The sequence below is a fragment of the Cervus canadensis genome, chromosome X (genome assembly GCF_019320065.1).
Source record: "Cervus canadensis isolate Bull #8, Minnesota chromosome X, ASM1932006v1, whole genome shotgun sequence".
NCBI classification, from domain to species: Eukaryota; Metazoa; Chordata; class Mammalia; order Artiodactyla; family Cervidae; genus Cervus; species Cervus canadensis.
The window spans coordinates 101,911,231-101,935,156 of NC_057419.1; the positions used below are offsets into that span (position 1 = coordinate 101,911,231).

The 23,926-nt window shown below is 48.1% G+C and overlaps 1 protein-coding gene across 2 annotated transcripts in view; it reads left to right on the forward strand.

Moving 5' to 3' along the window:
* The first annotated feature begins 195 nt into the window (after positions 1-195).
* The window catches only part of IDS (iduronate 2-sulfatase), a 27,219-nt gene continuing 3,488 nt past the window's right edge, over positions 196-23,926 (forward strand). The window contains exons 1-9 of one of the 2 annotated variants that reach the window (XM_043458140.1): positions 196-452; positions 870-1,006; positions 1,541-1,718; positions 4,185-4,273; positions 5,935-6,135; positions 7,531-7,701; positions 9,851-9,977; positions 11,797-11,970; positions 14,569-19,175. In XM_043458140.1, the coding sequence (XP_043314075.1) occupies positions 359-452; positions 870-1,006; positions 1,541-1,718; positions 4,185-4,273; positions 5,935-6,135; positions 7,531-7,701; positions 9,851-9,977; positions 11,797-11,970; positions 14,569-15,041 (1,644 nt within the window). In that variant the 5' untranslated portion in view covers positions 196-358 and the 3' untranslated portion in view covers positions 15,042-19,175. Of the gene's footprint in view, positions 453-869; positions 1,007-1,540; positions 1,719-4,184; positions 4,274-5,934; positions 6,136-7,530; positions 7,702-9,850; positions 9,978-11,796; positions 11,971-14,568; positions 19,176-23,926 lie in introns of those variants that run through there. The other variant, XR_006267421.1, reaches the window with a different exon arrangement.

A 23,926-nucleotide genomic window follows, 5' to 3' on the forward strand; every position in this document is an offset into this window, starting at 1 on the left:
GCAACGGAAATCTTTGAGGACACCTGGAAAGACTCCTTGGGCTCCTGTCCTAAAGGAGCGGTGGGCCACCGCGAGACGCTCAGCCAGGTGGGCGGGGCCACCGCTCCCCGCGAGGAGGTCGGCCAGGTGGGCGGAGCCGCGGGGCGGGGCGGGCGCTTCGCTAGAGTCAGGGCCCCGCCCACTGTGGCCCGGATCTCGCGCAGGCGTACTCGCGCTCGGCCCGGGCTCGGCTTGTGCGGCGGCTTGTAGCCGTCTCTCGCCGCTTTCCCGAGTTTCCGATGAGGGATAGGAGGCGGGGGCGGCCCGGCCCTGCCGAAACCTGTAGCCGTCGCCCTGGAGCGGCTGCTCTGGGGCAGAAATGCCGCCACCCAGCCGTTCCCTGCTATGGCTTGGCCTGGTGCTGGGTGCTGTCTGTGCCTCCCGCGAACCCGCGGCGCCAGGCAACGCCACAGGTGCGTCCTTCGTCCCTATTGCAGGGCTCCCTATTGCAGGGCTCCGTCTCTCGTTCCCTGGCTAGGTCCCCCGTTAACTCCCTCGGTCCTTCTCTCCTACCGTTCCGTCCATCCTTCCTCCCCTCCCTCCTACCCGCCATCGCTTCTCCCATCCCTTGTGCCCTCCCTCCCTATTCTTACTCTCCTTCCTTCCCTCCCTCCCTCATCCAGGCTTGAGGCCATGGCCAGAGCCTAACCTTGCTTGCCACCCAGCACTGGGGCTTCCTCTGTGCGCCCGCTTCCACTCTCCCTGGCTTGGCTGGCTGGGCTGTCAAGGCTCCGGTGCCAGCCTTAGGCCTCTTGGTACCCTAGCATCTGCCACTGGTGGGGGTTAGGTGTCAGTCCAGGTGATCTCACTGAAGCCCTTCCCCCGTGCAGATCCTCTGAATGTCCTTCTCATCATCGTGGATGACCTACGCCCCTCCCTGGGCTGTTACGGGAACAAGCTCATAAGGTCCCCAAACATCGACCAGCTGGCCTCCCGCAGCCTTCTCTTCCAGAATGCTTTTGCCCAGGTATGTCTGGGCACCTCTGGGTGTGCCCCCCTCCCACTGTGCACTGAGGGTTGTGGGATGGCGTCTCTTTATTAAGGGGGAAATGGTGGTTGAGAAAACCTGGTTGTCCACTGGCAAGACAGCTGGTTGCCTTCAAAGGGAACTTCTCCTGGGGTGGAGGGTGTGTCCTGGTCCTGTCGTGCTCAGCTTTCTTCCCCACAGTGGGGATGGCCTGGTGCTGAGAAGGAGGGGGTGCTGCCATGGTGGTCCTACCCCCTGTGCCCCCCAAGACCCTGCCCGCTCCGGGCCCCAGAGAGACGCCATCAGGCAGAAGGACACAGTCATCTGCTGGATGGAGGGGCTGAGGCCTTCCGCTCCTCTCGGGAAAGACTTCTTTCTGGCATGAGGCCCAAATCCAGCTGGTTGGCTTTGAGATCTGCATGACTCAGCCGCCAAGCTGTTAGCTGAGGACCCGGGAGGTTGCCTGGTTACCTTTTAGCTGCCAGACGTTGTTTTCCTCTGAGGACGTGTCCTTTTGCTTCTGCTCCCTACCAGCAAGCCGTGTGCGCCCCGAGCCGCGTGTCCTTCCTCACTGGGAGGAGACCAGACACTACCCGCCTGTATGACTTCAACTCCTACTGGAGGGTGCACGCTGGAAACTTCTCCACCATCCCCCAGTACTTCAAGGAGAACGGCTACGTGACCATGTCGGTTGGAAAAGTCTTTCACCCTGGTACTGCTTGCCCTGCAGAGTCTGGGTTCTCTCTTTTTTCGTGCCTGGGGACTGGAGACCCCTCCTGGGGTTGGAGCTCTCTCTGCAGAGGCCTTTTTGGGCTCGATGGACACCTTGTTAGTCACTGATGTCTTTGTCCAAGGTAGCACTTCTCACCTTGACTTTGTGTTCTCACCCAAAGTGAGAAATGGTAGAAGAGCTTTTTCTTCCTTTTGGATACTGGTGATGGGGGGAAGGAAGCGGGGGCCAGCATTGCCTGTGAGTCCAGCTCTGCACCTGACCCCCTGTACCCTGGGCTCCCTGGCAGTAAAGTAAGATCTGGGCAGCTCTGTTGACTTGCCTGGTGAAGAGGCTGCAATTTTGGGGGGGGTGTCTGCCCACTGTCTGTGAGTTAGGTCAGAAAGAGGGGAGTGAGCTGGTACCAGGGTCTCTGAACTTCAACACTACCTGGTGAACTGGCTCTCTTTAATGCCAAAATGAGAATGCTGACGCACATACTTTAAATTTTGCAAAAAGTTGGGTGGAAAAGAAGGAAAGTATAAACTAAAGAATATGAATTACTTGTGGCACATGGAGAAGAGTTGTATTTTGATGAGTGCATTATTTTTCTGATTTGAGCTTTTCCTGTATATGTATACACAGTTATATGCTGTGAGTGTTTTAAGCACAAACATTTTCCCATGTAGTGACTATTCACACCATCATTTTTAATGGCAGCATGGTGGTCTAACAGAGACATGTATAGTAGTTTAGTCCCTTTGTTTTCAGGTTCCCTCACTTCCATTGGATGAGCATCTCTGGAGGCAGAGTGAACTGCTGATGGACAGTAGCAGTGGGGTGCGGGCCCCTGGCTTCTAGTCCCAGCTCTGCCACTGCTTTGTTGTTGTTCCTCACCTAGTCGTGTCCAAATCTTTGCGACCCCATGGACTGCAGCACACAAGGCTCCCCTGTCCATCACCAACTCCCGGAGCTTGCTCAAGCTCATGTCCATTGAATCAGTGCTGCCATCCAACCATCTCATCCTCTGTCATCCCCTTCTCCTCCTGCCTTCAATCCTGCCACTGCTTAGCTGTGCAGTTGACCTTGGGCAAATCATTCATCATCTTTGATTCTCCCATTCCTCCTCTGGGAAGCTGGAGTGGCAGCTGCCTTGATTCCTTTCCCAGGGGAGCATGGGGGTGCGTTGTGAGCCCAAGCTCTGTCCCATGTAGCACTTATCAGGAGGGGCTGCAAAATTGGGCCCAGTTTTGAAGGCGAATCTGCCAGGAATCATGTTGCGTGGCCAAAAAGCTGGCAGCACTAGAACTTTCTGCTCCCATCTTGACACCCTCGCCTGAGCACCACTGGAGGGAGAGCCCGAGAAAGGAGACACAGTGGAGGGGAGATGGTGCTTCAGGAAGGGGGCCTCCTTCCTCCCAAGAATGAGCTCATGGGATTGTCTTAGTGGGGACAAATGTAGCACTGCAGCCCTCGTGAAGACACATTTTTCAAGAGAGTCTTTGTTCTCAAGAACCGGTTCTGTCAGGGAGGGGCCTGCTCGAGGCTGACTTGGCCTCCCTGACTGAGTGCCTGGCCACCGCCCTGATCCTCTGGCAGGCTGGGGGTGGGGTTTTCTCATGGGTGTCACTTCCCCAGGGAGGAAACTGAGGCTGGGGAGGTCAGGTCACTCGCCCGAGGTTGCACGGGCACGGAGGGCAGTGCTGGGGTTTGGAGCAGGTCTATGAGCCACATCTTGGTGCCTGTGCTGTTGAGAAGCCCTCTGCCTGCTGCGCCTTTGCCTCAGGCCCAGCTTGCCCAGCTCATCACGGCAGTCCCCTTGTGTGCCCGTGCTGCCCTCGCTCCTCCCCACTGAGCCACACAGGCTCTCCCTCCCTCTGTCCAGGGCCCTCACTGCCCCCCCTGCCTGGACCCATGTCCCCTCTGTGCCCAGGGCTCCCCGCTTCCACAGTGCTTCTCCTCCCCAGACAGCTGCCGTCCTTCCTGGGTGTTGCACGTTGTTATGTTGTTTTCCCAAATAGACTGTGGACTACTGAGCTTGGGTGGGTTTCTGCGTCATGAACGAGCACTGGCCCTGATGTCCTAAGTCAGGGGTTCAAGTCCCATTCCCCTCGCTTCCTGTCTGGTTGGCATCCAACAAGGCGCCCCCTTCATGGAGCCTTCCCTGGCCTAGCCATCCCTGGTTGTGCCCGTGCCTCTGCTGCCTTCCTCGTTGGGTGGGGAGAGGTGCCAGCGAGGGCTTTTCGGGGCCAGGTCCAATACTCAGGGCTCAGGAAGAAGCCCAGAGGGACAGCTCCTGTGGGGACTTCTTGTCATCTGGCCTAGCTCCTGATCTCATAGATGAGGCGACTGAGGCCAGAAGAGGGGGTTGGCCCTTCCCCAGTTGTGTGCAAAGTGTACATTTTGGGTGGGGAGGGCATTGAGGGACCCGCCATGCTGTATTTAATGACTTTTCCTTTTCCCCCCAAGGGATATCTTCCAATCATAGTGATGATTCTCCATATAGCTGGTCTGTTCCACCTTATCATCCCTCCTCTGAAAAGTATGAAAACACCAAGGTGAGGCTCTGAAAGGGGTACTGTTCTGAAGAGGAACCTCTTATTCTCTGTCTACCAGATTAAAGTTAACTATTGCATGTATTCTATGTTCCTTCTAGCTGGTTCTATGGTGAGCTTTGTGGCTTTGGTTTGTGTTCATGACTTGACAGAGACAAGTGTTAGGATCTTTAGCATTAGGTCCAGTGGAGAGGTGGCTGAGTTTTTAGAAGCTGGCTGGGATGTGTCACTCTAGAAACTTCTGCTCTAATGTGTAAGACTTATTTAATGGCTCCTTTGTGCTCCCTCTGGAGAAAGCTCTGTGCAGAGGATTAGAGGAGATGGTGAGACATGGAAGGGAGAAGACAGACCTGTGCTGTGAGCGCCTCAGCCCAGATGGGGAGAAAGGCTTTCCAACTGTCTGTCTCTCTGTCTCGGGCCTAATGGATGTGTTCTGGTGCTGAGACCTTTGATAGGGGCTTTAAAATTTTAGAGCATTATGAAAAAAAGGAGTCTATAAGGAATCTTAATGACGGTTCAGAGGATTCACCATCCCCCCAATGTATCAATGCAACTAAAACTCACATTTAAGAAATTCAGAACACCAGCTAGAGCACTGAGAAATGACATGTTTCTTGGAGGTTTTTAGAGCCATCATGTGGGAGAAGGGTGTGGACTGGGGGAGATTGGTGGGGTGCAGAAGAATTTTCTAAACTCATGAAAACTTTCATTTCAGAATACAGTGAAAGTCAGGGGGCTCTGACCTTTGGCCAGTGGCTTGAGTGTTAACAGAATAAGGTTGGAAGACTGCATCTCAAGCCTTCTGTTCCCTGAGATCATCTCCCTACTTTTAGTGTCCTCACAAATGCCAGGTCCATGAACCCATCCCTCATATCATTCTCAAAAGTGATGGGTCTGACTGCACCACATCCCCAGGGGTGTTGCAGACCATGTGAATATGGCAGCTGAGTGGGTACTAAGAGGCAGGTGGTGGCTGTCCTGGCCAGGGCGGTGTGGACAAGGCAGGCCTGTGAAAGGATGCTCCTCAGAGAGATCTAGCAGCAGCTGCCACTGCCTTTGGGTGTTTGTGAGGTAGAAACCATGGTCCAAACTGAAATTGGCCTTGTGGCCAACGTGTCTGCTTTAGGAAATGAAGAAGTAGGTTCAGTTCCATCCTGTGCATGATGTACATGAGGACCTCAAAATTCTACCAACTATCACTTTATCCAGTTAACTGCAGCCCTGTCACTTAGAAGCTTTAGTCTGGCTTTGAAATTGAAAACATTTTTTTTTTCATTTCCTTAATGACATTAAGTATCTCTACATGTAATTATTGGCCATCTGTCTATCTTCTTTGGGAAATATGTATTCAAGTCCTTTGTCTATGTTTTTTATTGTTGAGTTGGAGACAGCTATTTTTTTTATCATTAGTTTACTTGGGTTTCCTTTAATTAATTATGATGTAGAAACAGAAGATACACAACAGGAAGCTAAGTGCTGGTGGACTTCTGGCCTCTGCCTGGAAAACAAGAAGCACTTCTGTGTTTCGGTACTGCTTTCTGTGTGCCTGTCTAGTCTAATACTTAATGTTCTAGAGGTAAAAAAGCTGAATTGGTTGTGTGAAACTCTCATGGTTTCTGTTTCTTGCATTTAAAAAGCTGATTTTATATGTTTTGTTTTGAAAGACCTGTAGGGGACCGGATGGAGAACTCCATGCCAACCTGCTGTGCCCCGTGGATGTGGTGGATGTGCCTGAGGGCACCCTGCCTGATATGCAGAGCACTGAGCAAGCTATACAGTTGTTGGGAAAGATGAAAACATTGGCTAGTCCTTTCTTCCTGGCTGTGGGGTACCATAAGCCACACATCCCCTTCAGATACCCCAAGGTGAAGAGCTGGCTGAGGGCTGATCCAGCACAGCTATGATAGCTGGGTCATTGTAAAGGTGGCCACATCTGGCCATCCCCAGTCGCCAGGGCTGCCTGATGGCACTGGTGTACTCAGTGGTGGGATGCTGGGTTTCAGAGGTCAAGGCTAAGAAGGAGACTTAGGATAGTAATCTAGTTGGAAACGCTGTGTTTTCTCCTTCCTCCACTGGAGGGTTTTTTCCTTGGATACAGTGAGTCATGTAGGGGTGGATGGTGAAATCATCATGGAGAAGGGCGGCAGAGCCGGCCACCCTAGCCCACAATAAGGGATGGTCCCTGGGACACCCCTCCAGGGGCTGTGCAACCCTAGTCAACTTTACTGCCTTTCCCCTGAGCTTTGAAACACAGGGCCCTGTGTGGCTTGTTCGAGCCTCAAATCCTGTGCTTACATGCATATTATTTAGAGTATGTAGTCACTTCTTTTGCAGAATATTTTTCAGTTTTCCCTATCATTTTTTTCCTGGGCCTAAGCAGCCCATCCTTTTGGTTTCACAAAGCAGGCCTGTCATTTGCGATGGGAGTGGAGACCAGAGGCTGCTCTCTGATGCTGTGGTTGTCTGCCTTTGACTGGCCCAGGGCATCGGGCCTTCCTTACAGGACCTGTCAGCCCCCTTGCCAGAGGGGGACTCACTTCTGTGTCCCATGCAGAAGGAGTTAGCCTACCTCTGGGCCTGCTCATGAGGTTTGACCTTGGCCCAGCTTTGGGGAACCTGACTCCTGGGAGTGAGTGTTCTCCCCTCTCCCAAAACTGCTGAGTGGCTCTCTAGGCCTGGACTGTCCACAGAAACCCCTGCTTTCCTGCCTCAAGTCTGGGATTTTGATCTGTGCAGGCAGAAAGTACCTGGGTGACCAGCCTTGTAAAAGCCCTAGGCGGTGAGGCTTTCATGATCCTCTGCTTCCCTGCTGGCAGCGTGGCATAAATGTCAAGCAATTCATTGCTGGGGGAATGACTCACATCCTGTGTGACTGCACTGGGGCTGTTCCTGGTGTCCCCCAGACTGTCCCCTTTGCTGTGTCTCATATGCTTTCACTGTTATAGCCTGTGAGCTCTCCCAGTGACTGTGAACATGAGAGTGGTTCGGGGAGCTGGCAACAACTCTCCACATGTTTTCTAGTTGGAGGGGAGGTGGTGACAGAAATAGGAGGGCATCGGTCCCTATGAAGGAAGAGAGCTGTCACTGATTGGTTTGCAGGAAACCAGTCAAGTGATTTCATTAGCACTGGTGTCTCATGACAGTGACTTTCAGGCGGGGAGACACCTGTGTCAGTGCATCACAGGTGCAGAGATGAGGCCCAGCCTGTGCCTTTGCCAGAAGAGTGACATCCTGGTGGCTTTGTGTGCTCTTCCCCCAAGGAATTTCAGAAGCTATATCCCTTGGAGAACGTCAGCCTGGCTCCTGACCCCCAGGTCCCTGCTGGTCTTCCTCTGGTGGCTTACAACCCCTGGATGGATCTCAGGCAGCGGGAGGACGTCCAAGCCTTAAATCTCAGTGTGCCCTATGGCCCTATTCCTGCTGATTTTCAGGTACCAAGTTTCTATGTGTGAAGCATCCTGTGGAGCACAAGGGTCAGGGGTGGATGTGCTGGGTAGATTGACAAATCTCCCCTTCAGCATCCCCATTCCAAAGAAGGGGGTTGTCGGGAGACTTGGGAACTCACTGGCTGGGGCCCCAGGATGGAGATGAGGCCTGGGTGACCCTCACTAATGGGAGATGCTGTTGAATCCAGGTGACAGTCTGTCAGGTGGAGGGTGGTTGGTGACTCCTGTGCTAGCTGAAACTCTGGGTTTGCTGGTCCTGGTGAGTCTCCTCTGTGGGAAAGCTGATACGTGCACCCGTTGGTATAAGGAGGTGGCTTAGTAATGGGGCCTTGTTGCAGAGGAAGCAGGGCACACACATGGCCAGCGCTGTCCAGCTGCTGTGTCTGGGGTCCATTTGTCATGATGTGGGGATAGAGCAATTCAGGAGTTGGAATCCTTGTGCTGACTTGTCAGCCCCTCTTCCCTGAAGTGCAAAGCGGATGTTGAGGACACACTTTCTGGAATATTCCATATGTGGCCCTGCCCTTCTGTTACCACATGAACATTCCAACGGGCCCTCTACATGGGAAGGCAGACAACAGTGTTTTCACACTGTCTTCCCGTTGGAATCGCCAGGTGTGCTTTGTGGGAAATGCAGGTTCTCGGACTCCACTCCCAGTTTCCAGCTCTCTGAGTCAAAGTGGGGCCAGGACACCGGGCAGCCCACAAATCTTCATGGGGATTCTGATGCAGGCGGCCCAGGAAGACACTGAAAACATGATCTTCTTCCTTCCCATGAAAAAGGCAGGGGCAGTCAGGTCAGCAGACACCTTCTGCTCCAGGAGCCACTTGGGCCGAGAGTCTGGGGAGGGTGCGTGGTAGGCAGCTTGTTGGAGAGAACATGGCTATGATCTCCTGCCAGGTGACAAACGACCCAGAGGAGAGGCCTGCTCATGGCCCCCCTTAGGGTTGAGTTGTGTCCCTCAGGAAGATCTGTGACAGTCCTGACCCCCAGGGCTTCAGAGCGTGACCTTGTTTGGAAGATGTGACATGGGTGAGCTCATGCTGTCATAGGCTGGGCCCACATCCACAGTGACTGGGGTTCTCATGAGAAGAGGAGAGAGACAGCAGAAGGACTCCACGGGTGGTTGGGGCAGAGGCTGGAGCCCCAGAGATTGCAGCCACCACCCTAAGCTAGAACATTCTTCTCCTGGAGCCTTCAGAGAGAGCCCAGCCCTGCCTACACGTTGAGTTCAGACTTCTGGCCTCCACAACTGGGAGACAATCCGTTTCTGTTGTTTTAAGCCACCAAATATGTCATACTTTGTTAGAGCAGCCCAGGATATGAGTACAGCTTTATGGCATCTTTGGCGTGACTCTCAGAGTTTGGGGCAGTAAGCATCTGCCTACAATGTGGGAGACCTGGGTTCGATCCCTGGGTCGGGAAGATCCCCTGGAGAAGAAAATGGCAACCCACTCCAGTATTTATGCCTGGAAAATCCTACAGATTGAGGAGCTTGGTGGGCTACAGTTCATGGGGTCGCAAAGAGTCGGACACGACTGAGTGACCTCACTTCACTTCACTTCACTTCAGAGTTTGGGAGGTTGAGGCGTCAGTTTCTGTGTACATGGTCATTTCCTGGGACTCACAAGGATATGTGAAGGAGACAGAAGTGAATAGTAAGAGGCATATCTATCCACTGTGATCTGTGCCCAAAAGTGAAAGCTGATTTGCTGATTTGCCCCCAAAAGTGGTAATTTGGCTGTGGCTGTGGAAGGCACTAGTGGTAAAGAACCTGCCTGCCAATACAGGAGACATAAGAGATGCAGTTCCAATCCCTGGGTCGGGAAGATCCCCTGGAGAAGGGAAATGGAAACCCACTCTAGTATTCTTGCCTGGAGAATCCATGGACACAGGACCCTGGAGTGTTATAGTCCATGGGGTCACAAAGAGTCAGACACGACTGAGCAACTTAGCACATACATACGTGGAGGCGAGGGTATGGGGAGGGAATGAGTGTTCTATTCTTGTTGAAAATGTCACCAAGGGCACCAAAGGGCTGGGGCTCAGGAGGGGCGCTCAAACAAGCACTGTATCTGGGTATGCCATACACATTAAATCGTAGTCACTTGCATTACTATTTTTTATCTGCAGCGGAAAATCCGCCAGAGCTACTTTGCCTGTGTATCCTATTTGGATACACAGGTCGGCCACCTCTTGAGTGCTCTGGATGACCTTCAGCTGGCCAGCAGCACGATCGTGGCACTTACCTCAGATCATGGTAAGTGTTTTGAAATGGCCCTGGCGAGTTACTCAAAGCATCTGAACTTGTCTGTGAAAACTTCCCTAGCTTGCGTGAAATAGATGTGTATTCTCTTCCGTGAATCAGGAGTGCCCTGAGTCTGCAGTCTTGGGTGCTTTTGTATCCACCTTGTTAGACCCAGGACTTCTCTCCATGGAGGCCAGGCCTCTTTTGAGTCAAAGAAGTATCTTAGCTGGTGGAAGTGGGTAGGTGGGATGGACCTCATATTAATCTTTCTTTCTTGGTGAACTCAGCAGGAGCCCCCATTTCTCACCGAGAGGGTTGGAGGACTCTTAGTTTGTCTGAGGAGGGTGCAGAACAATGCTGGCAGAGCCCAACATGGCCTTCAGGCCTGATCCCCGCTGTCCTGTCTGCTGGGATCCTGGGGCTCACTACTCTGGGTCTCTAAGGCAGTTTCCCACTTGTTCCAATAATGAAAATATCTTTTTAAAAGAATTCTTTTCTGAGGTGTGTTTGGGGCCAGTGAGTCCCTTTCCCCATGTACCTGTGCCTCAGTTATCCACTCACAGCAGTCTTGTTGGTCTCATCCTCACCCACACCCCCATCCCCAAATTGTTTTGAAGCCAGACTCAGGTAGTTCAGTTTTCTAAACAGTATCTCTAATAAATTTGGCTCTTTTGAAGTTTGACTATACTACCACTGTCCTACTTAGAAACAGGAAAATAATTCTCTAATATTGTCATATATGAAGTGGGACAATTTTAGATCATAGCATGTGTTCATTGTGATGAGAAAGAAGCACACAGAGCACACTGCCCTTTATCCCACTTGCCCAGAGCTAACTGGTGCTGGCAGATAGGCATCCATCCTTCGTCATGCATATACATGGGACTCTATGTCATGAGTGTGTATGTGCATAATGTATAGCTGTAAAACATGGCAAGATCGATTGTGCTTATGTCCTGTTTTGTCCCCTGGTTTGTTTTTTCCACTTAATGTCATAGACAATTCTCCATGTCATTTCTCACAAGCCTACCTTACACCTTATAAAGACTCATAAGTTAAGTATAGAGGTGTCATAAGTTTTCACTGTTTCCCTAATGGCCTGCCATCACCTTTGGAACCCCCTTCTCAGTGCCCAGTTTCCTCCTCCAGTGCTACCATGGCCCCTGAAGCCCTGTGAAGGCCAGGCCAGCTGGAACCTAGCTTCTGCTCTGAGGCAGTTGCACTTGATGACAAATGGCCCTTCCCAGAGGGCCCTCCTGGGATTGCCTACATCCGAACTACAGAAGCCTTCTTGAACCTGTACATGGCAGCTTGACATGATTTTGTTTATTTTTTAATATGAAATACTTAATGTACAGTCTCTCTGTTTTATATTTTTTATATCAAAAAGGGCACTCAAAGTGACTGGAAATTGCCAGCTTGGGGTATTCAAGCTGTCTTTTGCAAGAGGTATTTTAAAGGAGGCTTAGGAGTTGTTTTTAAATCAAGGTTAAGCATGTGGAACCAGAAGTTATTTTCTTTGGTCTGTGGTGTTTCGTAAAAATTGAAAAAGATACACATGTCTTTTTAAAATGTGAGAAACTGTGCCTCAGTCTCAGAGATCTTGTTTTTGTGGTACACACCCACAAGTGCAAACCTGAGCTTGTGTGATTTGAGTCACAATGACTCCACCTCTTATCTTTCTGTGTGGTAATTCTAGCGGAATTTCTTCTAGATGCTGAGTTTTTGCTTCCTCTGGCTTTTACAACAGGGAATGAAGTGGTGTCTAACTGAAGTGAGCAAGCTGTGAGGTGCTGATTCATATTCTGTCATGCTCTGATTTTTAAACCAGGATGGGCTCTCGGTGAACATGGAGAATGGGCGAAATACAGTAATTTTGATGTCACTACACGAGTGCCTCTGATGTTCTATGTTCCTGGAAGGACAGCCCCACTTCCGGTGGAAGGCGAGAAGTTTTTCCCTTACCTCGACCCTTTTGATTCCATCTCAGAAGCGCCAGAGCCAGGTATGGAAATGCAGAAGTGATGCTGCTTGACATCAGGGGTGCCTTTAGTTGGTACAGAAACCCCCTCACCACCCAGTGCAGATTTTTCTGCCTAGGGCAGGGGAGCGGTAGAGCCAGAGTTGGTGAGGGTGGCCCCTGTCCATGGGGGGCTCGGAAGGGGGAGGGGCAGAGTAGGGGCCACCCCAAGATCGGGAGAGCCATCATGGAGATGACAGCAGTGTGCTCTGAGCTCAGGGCAGGGGGCAGGGGCTTCCCCCTTACAGGTGAGCAGAAGTTCATTACCTGCGCCCTTCTAGCTGGGACTCAGCCCTCTGCAAGGGGACATTAGCCACCTCAGCTCCTCCATCAATGGCTCTTGTTTAAATTTTTCTTGGTTCTAGCCCATCATTCTGGCCTTTCTGGATCTTTCCAAGTTTGCTCTCTACTGCCCAGTTTTTTTCTGAACCTTTGATTTCTGTGTGCTGCATGCACTGTCTTCTTTCATGTCATTGATAAAAATGTTAAAACAGTTTGAAGACATGACCATAGCCCTTTATTTGCTGGGAGAAATCTTCTGACAGGTTGAGAATCTTTTTTGAAACTTCAGAGGGGAGGTGTTGAGCAGTTTATAAATTGATGTTGCTGCACTGTCATCCCATTTCTTTCCAAATTTTCTCTCAAGCCTGTATGTCTTCTTTGATCTTTGGACTTGGATTTCCAACAGCCAGTCTAACATGCCCAAAGCTGAATATTTGACCTTTGACTTTAAGCCTTTGACACTCTTTCCCTTCTCAGGAAATGGCAGTGGTTGCCCAGGCCAGAAAACCATGCTGATAGTGGCCCATCTTTTCTCTTACGGTCTGCGCTGTATGAACAGTCTTTCAGCACTCTTGCCACTCTTCATTCAGAATCTGTCTACACCATTTCTCCCACTTACTGCCACCATCATGCACCTCACTGCCACCTTCTCTTGCTAAAACCTCCTGGCTTGTGCCCTTGATCCCTAGAGTTTTTCCTCAGTGAGCCTGATGTTAACAGCTTCAGTGAGCCTGTTAAATCCCAAGCAGGTGGTTTCAGAACCCTACTCTGGGGCCTCCTACACGCCTGTCTCAACTCTGAATGAAAAGTTATTACAATGGCTGGCTGTCACCTGGGCCCCCTGTATCTCCCTGAACTCATGTTTTTCAAACATCCAGGGCAGCTATCTTGTACAATGTTCCGCAGTCTGGGTTTGTCTGACTGCTTCCTGAGAACTAGATTCAGGGTAAACCCTTTGGACACATGCTGCATACTGTGAGGTTGTGGGCTCCACCTGTATCCCATTGGGGACACTTCATGGTGGCCTGTGCCATTATTAGTGATGTCAAGCTGGACTATCTGGTTAAGGTGGTTGTGCTAGACCGACCTTGCCGTTGTAAAGGTATCTTTTAAAAAATAGTCTTTACCTTTATTTTTATTTTACTTACAAACCAAATGTGTTGGAAATAAAATTGAGCCATATAAAGAAAACTCTTAAAGATCCAGAAAGGCTAGAGTTATGGCCCAGAGTCACAGTAAATTTTAACAGGAGTCCCAATAAAGTTCAGGATTTAGCCTTTAAAGATAAATCAGCAACAATGAGATATCATTTCATACCTGTTTGAATGGCTGTTATCAAAGCAGAAAACGGCAGCCAAGGGTGTGGAGAAATAGGAACCCTCAGGCCTTGCCAGTGGCAGTGTGAAATGGTCCAGTCCCTGTGGAAAAGAGTTTGGTGGGTCCTCAAAAAGTTAAACATAGAACGATCGTGTGACTTGGCAGTTCCACTCTTAGGTATATATCCCACAGAACTGAAACCAGGTACTCCAAGAAAAACTATGTAGAAGAATGTTCATAGCATTATTAGTAGCCCAAAGGTGGAAGCAACCCAAGTGTCCATTGACAGATGAATGGATAAGCAAAACATGGCACATCCATACAGTGGGCTATCGTCCAGCCTTAAAAGGGAAGGAAACTGATGCATGCTACGACCCGGGTAGACTCTGAAGACATTATGCTGAGTGAAAGAAGCCAGGCACGAAAGGACAAACACTATGTGATTCCATGTCTGTGAGGGGCCTAGAGCAGTGGACACACAGAGACGAATAGTAGAAGGGTGGTGCCAGGAGCTGGAGGTGTCGTTTCACAGGGACGGTTTCAGCTGCGCAAGGTGAAGATAGTTCTGTGCTGGGTGGTGAGCATGGCCATACAACAGTGGGAAAGTCCTGAGTGCCCCCAGCCTGGGCACTAAAAACTGGTCACGGTGGGAAATTTCATGTTGTTTGTATTTTACAACAATAAGAGGGAAATGGATGAGATGCAGATACCCAGAAAGGAGGGATCAGCCAGGCAGTGCTGTGAGACTGTCCTCAACAGACTTTGCCCAGCAGTCTGAGTCACCCACACACTGGTGGGTCCTACATTTAAATTGTTTCTAAAAGTGCCAGCAAGCTGAGGGCACCTTTATTCTCCCCTGCTGTTGGGTGAGGACCTGAATTGGCTTTGTTCCTAAAGCTCTTGGGCTAAAAATAAATGCTGTAAAAGAACACAAGTCAGTGTGTGGGGCTGTAACCTGCTCCACGGGGTGGCTTCCTCTTTCAGGCCGGCAAACTGAGGACCTGGTGGAGCTGCTTTCTCTCTTCCCCACACTCACTGGACTTGCGGGGCTCCGTGTTCCTCCACGCTGCCCCATCCCCTCGTTTCACATGGAGCTGTGCCGAGAAGGCCGGAACCTCCTGAAGCTCTTTGAGGGCCGTGGTGAGGAAGAGGAGCCCCATGTCCGTGGTAATCCCCGGGAGTTGGTTGCCTATAGCCAGTACCCTCGGCCCGCTGACTCTCCTCAGTGGAATTCTGACAAGCCGAGCTTAGAAGATATAAAGGTCATGGGCTATTCCATACGCACGGTAGACTACAGGTATACTGTGTGGGTGGGCTTCAATCCCCAGGAGTTTCTGGCTAATTTTTCAGACATCCATGCAGGGGAACTGTATTTTGTAGCTTCTGACCCTTTGCAGGATCACAATGTGTATAATGATTCTCTGGGTGAAACCCTTCCCCAATCATTCATACCTTGAGTTCGCCAACCACAGAGATCATATATAATGCCAGTGAGAGAAGGGATTAGAGCTGGTTATTTCATGATTACCCATACTATTGGAGTCAACCCCAGGGGCAGGGAGTCAAAACCTGCATCAGTAATTTGACCTAAGAATATGTAACAGCTGCAACTTGATTTTGTCATTGTAATTGGGCTGAACCTTTTCTTTCTTTTTTATTTTTTTTGTAACAGTCATAGCTTATTTACCGAATGAATAAGCACAGAGTGAGCAAGTTGAAATTGTCATAGCTTCAGCTATCAAGAGCATAGTAACTGAACATAGCACTGTACTCAAGAAATATAATACTTCAATTATTTGTGAAATGTAGTACATTTCAAAATGTAACCACATGTCAAACTAGGTTTGATACTATAAATTCCTGGTTCTTTTGTTTATAATTTAATAATATATCTAATTTAGCCTGATACACTCAAAATATTATATCAACATGTACCCTAGGTTTTTTTTTTAATGTAAACTTAATAATGCTAGATGCCAATACCTGAAAGTCTAGCTCTAACTTTTTCAAGATTGCAAATCTTCAAATCCAAAAACAAAATATGCATGAGGTGATTACTGTGGAATTTCTATATCAAATAATAAATAATGCTAAGTAAACTAGAGGCATGCCATGTATGAGAAATTTAGTTAAAATTTTTCAGAGACTTTCTGGCACAGACAATAATTTGTTAGCAAGTAATATGACCCTTGAACACCAAGGCCATCTTTAAAAGTCATCTTTATTCACAGTGGAAAATAGTTGAAGGCATAACTGTACACCTGAATTGAGACATTCAAAACCATTAGCATTCTTCTTCTCTGGAGATTCTTTGTTGCAAACATGTATTTATCCAGGAGGCAGGAAGGAAATAGTCTACTGTTAGTTGCTATTACAAATAACATTAATTTTAGTAAATTCTAAATTCTTTTGAGAACTGTGAAAGCTATTCATTAATATCATATTAGGTGATTTCTAATTCCCCAGATGGTGGTTCTGTATTCACTAAATAAAGTTACCAGGAAAGGCAGGTAGTAGTAATAAGCTTAGCCTATGTCATCTTAAAAATAATGGGATATTCACAGGTCATGTTCACTACATGTTGATCAGTCATCAGTAGTCATCAGAAGAGTGAAGCACTCTGTTAATAAACAGAGTAGTAGTCCTGTATCAAAGTAACTTTTTGTAATTCTTTACATGTGCTGCTTTGGTGTTTAAAAGGTAAATGTTTGTGAACCAAAATACAGCAAATTAATTTACTGCACTGTATTACATTGTAACCAAAAAGGCAAGATATTATAAGATTACTTCAAATCAGTAAAATTTCAAATACAGATTTTTGTTTTTACTAAGCCTACAGTGGACGCGTATATGGTGACACAACAGTCTTCTAATTGATTCAGTGACTTCATGTTCTGCCAACAGTTTGTACTTGAGAAGTGAAGGGCCCTGTTCCTCTCTGCCGATCCCATCTCTCTTCTGGAAGCCTTCGCTTTTGTGGATGGTGTCCCTCAGCCTTTTCTTTTTCCTTCTCCATCCTTTCTATTGCTCACATCACTTCGATGCAGAATTTTACAATCCAGTTCAGTTTCTCGTGATGTCTTTTCAGGGTATTTACCTTTATCTCTTACTTTACAGTTATAAAGCTTTTATTTTGAAGCTTTTATTTCGAATTCCTGGTTGACTATCATCTGTACACTTTATTGTTTTTTCTCTTTATTTCTTGAAGCACATTCTAGTATCAGAAAATCTCCAAATTGTCCTCTTGCTGAAGTTGTAAGCTGAACTGTGCTGAAAAGAGCAGAGTGACTCGCATTCTGGCTGTCTCTCACCTGCGTGACCAAAGCCACTGCTGGGTCTGCTCGGGGGTGTTTTGCATGTAGATCTGACTCTGCAGGAAGAACTTCTGTCTTCTCTTTTCTCGGTGAGGGCACAGACTCAGAATGCTTCTTCTCTCCTTAGGTCTTAGCTTTCCTTGGCCTCCCTTCACAAATGTCTCCTTTTAGAAACTCGGCTGCGTTTCACATGCAGGGGCATGCTCTTCTAAATCAGCTCACAGGTGATGGTTGCTTTTTGTGTTTTTGACACTGATGCCAGGGTGGAGCCACTTGTGCACGTCTCTAGCATTCATCCAGATGAGCAGCTGCTCTCTGGTTTTCACATATCAAAGCTGACCACATTCCTTATCTTGACCTGGCTTAGGGAAACCACATCTTCATTGCATCACATAGCTTTTCTCCAATCCTGCTGAACTGGACACATTTTATGAATGGTTCTCTAGTCATTCTTTGTAGAAATCCCTATTTCACTTGAGCCAGGGGGTCTTTCATGCAGTTTACTTGAAACCCAGACCAGTGATCTCAGAAATCTTGAGTGGCCCTAATTCAGAGGCTCAGATACACAAGGGGGCAGCTTCTGCTTCAGGGTGTCTGGGCGGCGGTCTGAGAGCCTGCACTTCTGACCCTGCTCCTCCAAAGAGTGCCCTTTGAGAAATATTGCCACGTGTGTGCTGACCAGTAGCCACTAGGCCCCAGTGAATTTAAATTTCCATGAATGAAATTACAACCAACATTTCAAAAGCAGAATCTCTGTTTCACTTGCCCTGTTTCAAGTGCTCAAGAGCTAGTGTGGGTAGGGCACTGGGGCACTGTATGAGACAGATCTACAGCCTTTCTGTGTGGCAGAAAGTGGACTGAACAGAGCTGCCCTAGGTTAACTCTAAACTAATTGACCTGATCCACCTGGCTGTTGACAGGTTCCTCCCATGGGCTGATTCTCTCCTGTTTGCCCACAAAGGCTTGTCCAGCGAGGAGCCATGTGTGTTTGATGTAAGTGCAGAGCAGGGAGTTCCCTCTGCCAACTGACCTCTTCCTCTTCCACCACCATTGCTATCACCCCAGCCCTTCCCACCTCCTTCCCAAGTAGTTTACCTCCCCCCCTCTTTCCTCCCCTGCTCCCCTCAAAATCCATGTGTCTTCCTAAAATCCCTCTTTGATCCTGCCCTTTGAGAACACCGTTAGTGCCTACTTCTGGGTCTACACAGACCTCCGCTGAGCAGTCAGAGTCTTCCCTGACTCCACAAAGCCCCTTTCCTTGGCTGGCCAGTCTGTGAGCTGGTGCCTATCTCTCCTTTGCCAATCCCTCCCTCCCGGCCCGCCCCTAGGTTGTTCCCTCCCCACTTCACCATCCATCCATACATAATCATCTGCCTCAGCCTGCTTCTATGCCTCTACTTCCAAGAGGATGAGGGCTCTGAACTCTCTCGACTGCATTCTTGGATGAGATGAACGTCACTGAAGAATCTTGTGGGCACCTTACTTTAATAAAAGGGTTTCTTTTTCTGATTGTAAAATTAATGTGTTAATTTTAGAAAAAATGGAGAACAGAAATGTAATAAAAGGTAAGAAAACACATCAGTATTTTACACCAAGATAGTCACTAAATATCTTGCCTTTTGGGGGTGTAAATTTTTTACATTGTTGTAATCATACCATGTGCTTTATCATGCAGTTTTATATTCCTATTTTCCTATGTGGTTATTACAGATACTTTATATTGGTGGTAGTATATTGTGTAGTTTTATCATAATTTCCTAAACTTTCTTTCAGTTATTGGCAATTTAGTCAATTTCCAGATTTTCAGTATTGTAAATAATGTTGTCATAAGCAACTTTGTGAATAAAATGTTTTTGTGTGTTTCACATTAATCCCTTAGGATTGGCACTTAGTGCCAAGCTGCTGAAAGCATCTCCATTTTAGTCCTCTCCTGCTCCCTTAGGATAGTAAAACTGAAAATAAAGCAAACAAGCATACAGATAATACAGACCATAAAAACAAACAAAAACCCCCACCCTCCCAATAATAGCTGAAAGTAGAATCCTATTTGAGCTTTGAATTATTTACTTATTAATGGCCTTGATCATTGTTCTCTGTGTACATTTGTTGGGCATTTGTATCTCTCACGTGAGTTTGCCTTTAAATTTCGGGTTTTGCTTTCTTAAGTAATCAAACAAATTGCTCTTTTCCTATGTGATTTTTCCCCTGTCTTTTCCTATTAAACATGAGACCCATCCCAATCTAGAGATTTAATAAATATTCATATTCCTCTCCTTTTCTTGTGGTTGATTTTTATACTTAATTTACCCTGTCTCTCCACCCCATGATCAGAAGAGTATATATGCTCATTTTGTAAAACTGGGAAGACATGGGAAATGGTGAAGATGACCAGTAGCCACCTCCAGACACCTGGACACCTACCACATTAAATCCTGTGTTCAGGTGTTTTGGTCTAAGGTAATGTTAGCCTGCTTTTTCACATTGCCGGCAGTTCTTGGTTAACAGTTGTCATGACTGCACCACCCTTCCTACATTAATCTTTTTTTTTTTCTTGACAGAAATTCTCAACTTCTGTATGCTTTAAAAAACTGTAGTAAAATGCATATAATGTCCGATTTACCATCTCACACATTAAGTGCACACACCGTGGATTAAGGACAGTCAGTGTTAATGCCGCTGTCACCAGCATCCATCCTCAGAATTCTTCCTCTTGCAAAAGTGAAACTGTCCCCATTCAACAGTTACTGCCCATTCTTTCCCTCCCACAGCCCCTGGTAGCCACCATTCTACTTTTTGTCTCTGAATTTGATTACTTTGTAAACCTCATATCAGTGAGATCATGCACTTGGTTGCATTTTGTGCCTGGCTTCTTTCGCTTAGAATAATATCTTTAAGATTCACCCACGTCGTAGCAGGTACCTTAATGTCCTTCCTTTTTAAGGCTGAATACTGTTCCATGACATGGATAGACTGCATTATGTTTATCCATTCATCCCTGAGGGCACTTGGGGTATTATAATGCTGCTGTGAACGTGTGTGTACAAATACCCAGCCCATGCTCACGTCTAAGCAGTTAAAAATGGTGGGGTGTGCTGAGAGATAAGACTCAGCTGGCTACAGAAGGCAGGATTTCTCCAGACCCTAGCAAGGGGCTGGCCCTCCTCCTTCAGGCCAACTTCAGCGATGCCTGCCAGGTGTCCAAGCTATCCTATCTCACTGTGTGAGAACGAGGGGGTACACATTCGCAAATGAGACTCAGCTCCTTCTCCAGTGCCCAAGTCCAACCGGTTATAGCTCCTCCTCTGAGTCTCAGATTCTGGCCTGGGCTCACATTAAGCTGGAAGCCAGCTGCCAATGTTGGCCTCTGCCCATCATCTCTTTGGGCCTTAGGTACAGCCCCTTGTGGTTGAACCTGCTGTCAACCTCACCCTTCCCACCCTGGGCAGTCTCTCTTCTGTGAATGAGACCTTGAAGCTGAGAGGGCTGTCACTGATAGGGGCGCTCGGGTCACCATATTGTTGTGATGCTCAGAGCCCTCACTTCTGTTGGGGACTTGCCCTCCACAAGCTACCAAAGCTCCTTGGGTGTCTCTTCCATGTACTTACTTGCTGGGGCAGAGGCTGCCTCCCTGTCGAGTCTTTGATGTGCTCAAGAGCCCACCCTCAAGGGCTTTTCCTTGAAACAGGGTTTCCTGCCCAAGATGGCTGGGAGCCAATGGCCCTAGTCACCAGACGATGGCCATCCTTGGCTCCGGATTCAGGGCTGTGATTCTGGGCCTCTGATGGAGACAAGTCCAAGCTGGAGAAGACAGTTGTGGTTTGGCTTGGCTTTGGATGAGGTACCCGCATAGGATCACATGGCACAGCCCGGGCAGGAGGAGCAGAGCCCTGGGAAACAAAGATGAGGCCTAGTGTACTTGGCACTGGCCAGAGAGCAAGAGTTAGAATGCGAACAAAGGCCAAGGGTTAATAAGGGCTTTTGCTTTTTCCTGCCTGCAATAGGCACTGGGATTTATGCAGGGGAGAGGGTTTGCAACAGGATCGAGGCTGACATTTACCAAACCCTTGTCCTAATTTATTGTTGTTTCAAGTGTTTTGGACAGAACCTTTTGCGAGTGATTTATATTCAAAACTCATTATTTACTTAACAGGTTTTATCAATTAATCTCTTCCATGCTATTGAAAATGTGGCCTTGTATGTGTGTTAAGTGCACCATGAGTTATTGTATGAATAAATCACATAAATTTGCCATTACCAGTGTGTGCAATTCTTACTGCTGCTTCAAGATGGCTTGCTGCTGCCATTAAATGAATGAGGCCTTCAGCAACTCTCAGTGCCACAGTCCAGGTGTGCCGTGGGGTGGCTGCAGGAGCTGGGGTCATGGTGAGAGGAGTGAGTTGCACCAGAGTGTTCTAGAAGCACCTTTCTGGGTGGTGATACTTCTGCCAGCTTGCCCTGCAGTTAGAGACTCCCCAGAAAGAAGGAGGAAGCAAGCGAGGTGGCCAGTCAGTGGGTCTCTGTTTAGGGAAACCAGATATGCAATAGTAATGACTTAGAGGAGGGCCAACTTGTTTTCTTGAAGGAAATGGGTGGAATCCTGGGGTCCCAGCTGGAAAAGTCACCACTCAGTACCTTGATTTAAAAGTGCCTTGGTGAGCCTAGCCTTGTCTCTTTCCACCTGGCCTCGTGGATGACTTTAAGTGAAGAATTGGAAGGTCTTTGAGGATGAAAGTGAGGACTCTGGAAGATCCATCATCCCTTTCCAAACGGGTCAGGACAGATTGGATGGACTGGGTGACCCTAAGCAGGTGAAGTATGTCCCATGGATCTATTTGCTGGCTTGTTTACGATGACCAGGGAATACATGCATGCAGCAAAAAGTTTAAAAAGCACAGATGTGTATGCAGTCTTCATTGTGTGCAATTCATTTTCTCTTCCATCCTGTCCCTAGCCACCCTGCTGTCTCCTGAGACAAGCATGGTTACAGACTTCTTGTGAAGTGAAATTTGAGAAGGATAAACGTAGTCATAATGAGGCAGGGGGAGGGTGTGGGTGTGAAGAGTGACGCAAGAGAACGGTGTCACATAAAGCTTCAGTGTTTTGGCCAGCAGCTTAGAAGGCTGTCCTGGTGTGGCGTAGCTGCAGACTACATGAACGAGCATCCAAGAGGAGGGAGGTGATCAGTCCACAGCCAGCCAGCACCTGAAGCATCATATGTAACTGAGGACCTGGAGTGGTCATGGACCCACAGAAGACCCAGCGTGTCCTGTTAGGGACAGCTGAAGGAGGAATGCTCAACTTGGGAGAGAAAAGATTTGGCAGCAGGTGGAGGGGGGCAATGGGGAGCAGAGCAGGGCACTATGTTGATCTCTGCAGAAGCATCACAGGGAAGGGGATTGGACACAGTTGCTACTGGCCCCAAGGAAAGAAGCTGGAGGGATACAGATGGTCGCTCAGTGAAATGCTGAACTCTCCAACAGCAACTCCGGGTTGGAAAAGCTTGCTTATAGGTGTAGTGAGGTCTGTGTCACCTGAGGTATGTAAGCAACACTTAAGCCAGTGGTTCTCAATGTGAATTATTCTTCCCTTGGGGACATTTGGCAATGTCTGGAGTCACTTTTTGTTGTCACAAGTTGGGGGAGGGATGCCAACATTGAGTGGTGAGAGGCCAGGGAGGATAGGAAGCATGCATAGGACAAAAGTCAGTTGGCCCATGTGGCAGGAGTGCCAAGATCCAGAGACCCTGGCAGGTAATCATTTGCTGGAGCACAGCTGACTCGAAACACCCCTTCTGTCTCTGGAACTTTTATGATTTGGGGAAGACACATTCAATTATTAAAATAGTGTGCTGGCTATATAAGGTGAGTGGCCCTTTGCATATAGCTTTGAAAAAAATCTTTCAAGAGGGCAAGGAGTTTTCAAATACAGATGAACATTTTCAAACAACAACAAAAGGCTTCTATGGTAGTAATTAATTGGATTACTCCTTTCTTCCTGTCCAGAGATTTTCCCATCTCAGCTTCCTCTCTGATAACAAAAGAGTTATATATATATACTAGATAATTTATTTTAAAAAATAAGATTGAATTCCTCCCTTATTGCAAAAGTATTTACATATTTATCACAGAAAATATACAAAGCAAAGATAATCTAACACCACAGTGAACTCAATGTAGCCCTTCCTGTGCACAATATATGCAATGATTGGACCTTGTTCTGCATCCTGTTTTCCTCCATATTTTACAACCTGCTTTTCTCATTGTATGATCTCTAAGGGCTTCCCCAACCCCAACTTTCTGACATGCAGTTCTGATGCATTTCCATGTGAGCACGTGATGCTGTTTCTTGGAGGACAAAGCCTGAAAACTTGGTGTGTCCTTTCTCTCATGACTGCTAATCCATGAGGCTATTTCTACAAAGGTTAACACCAAAACTGCTGCTCTGCCCAGCACTGACCTTCATATTGTCTGTGCTGCCATCTCCAGTCATTTGGATGCATAACCACTTCCTTGGGTTTCCTGCTCCTTCTGCACCCCAGTCCAGTTCACACAGTTCTGATCTTTGCAAAATGCAAATCTGATCGTGTCACCATTTGTACATCCCTCACAGGCTTTCCTGGTGGCTCAGTTGGTAAAGAATCCACCTACAGTTCAGGAGACCTGGGTTCGATCCCTGGGTTGGGAGATCCCCTGGAGAAGGGTATGGAAACTCACTCCACTATTCTTGCCTGGGGAATCCCATGTACAGAGGAGCCTGGCAGGGTACAGTCCATAGGGTTGAGAAGAGTCAGACATGGCTTAGTGACTAAACCACCACCACCACCTCCAAATGTGTCAATGGCTTCCCAGTGAAATGAGGGCAAGCAGAAATGATTTAACCTGGCCTTTCTGTAGGCACTTCATGGTTTTGTTCCTACAGACAGGCCTCCAGGTCCTGATGCATCCTCCTCTTGTCTTCAGGGCCAGCTGGACCCTCACCTCCCAAGAGCCTTCGTCTCTGCTGCTTCTGACTGGGCCAGGTGGCATCAT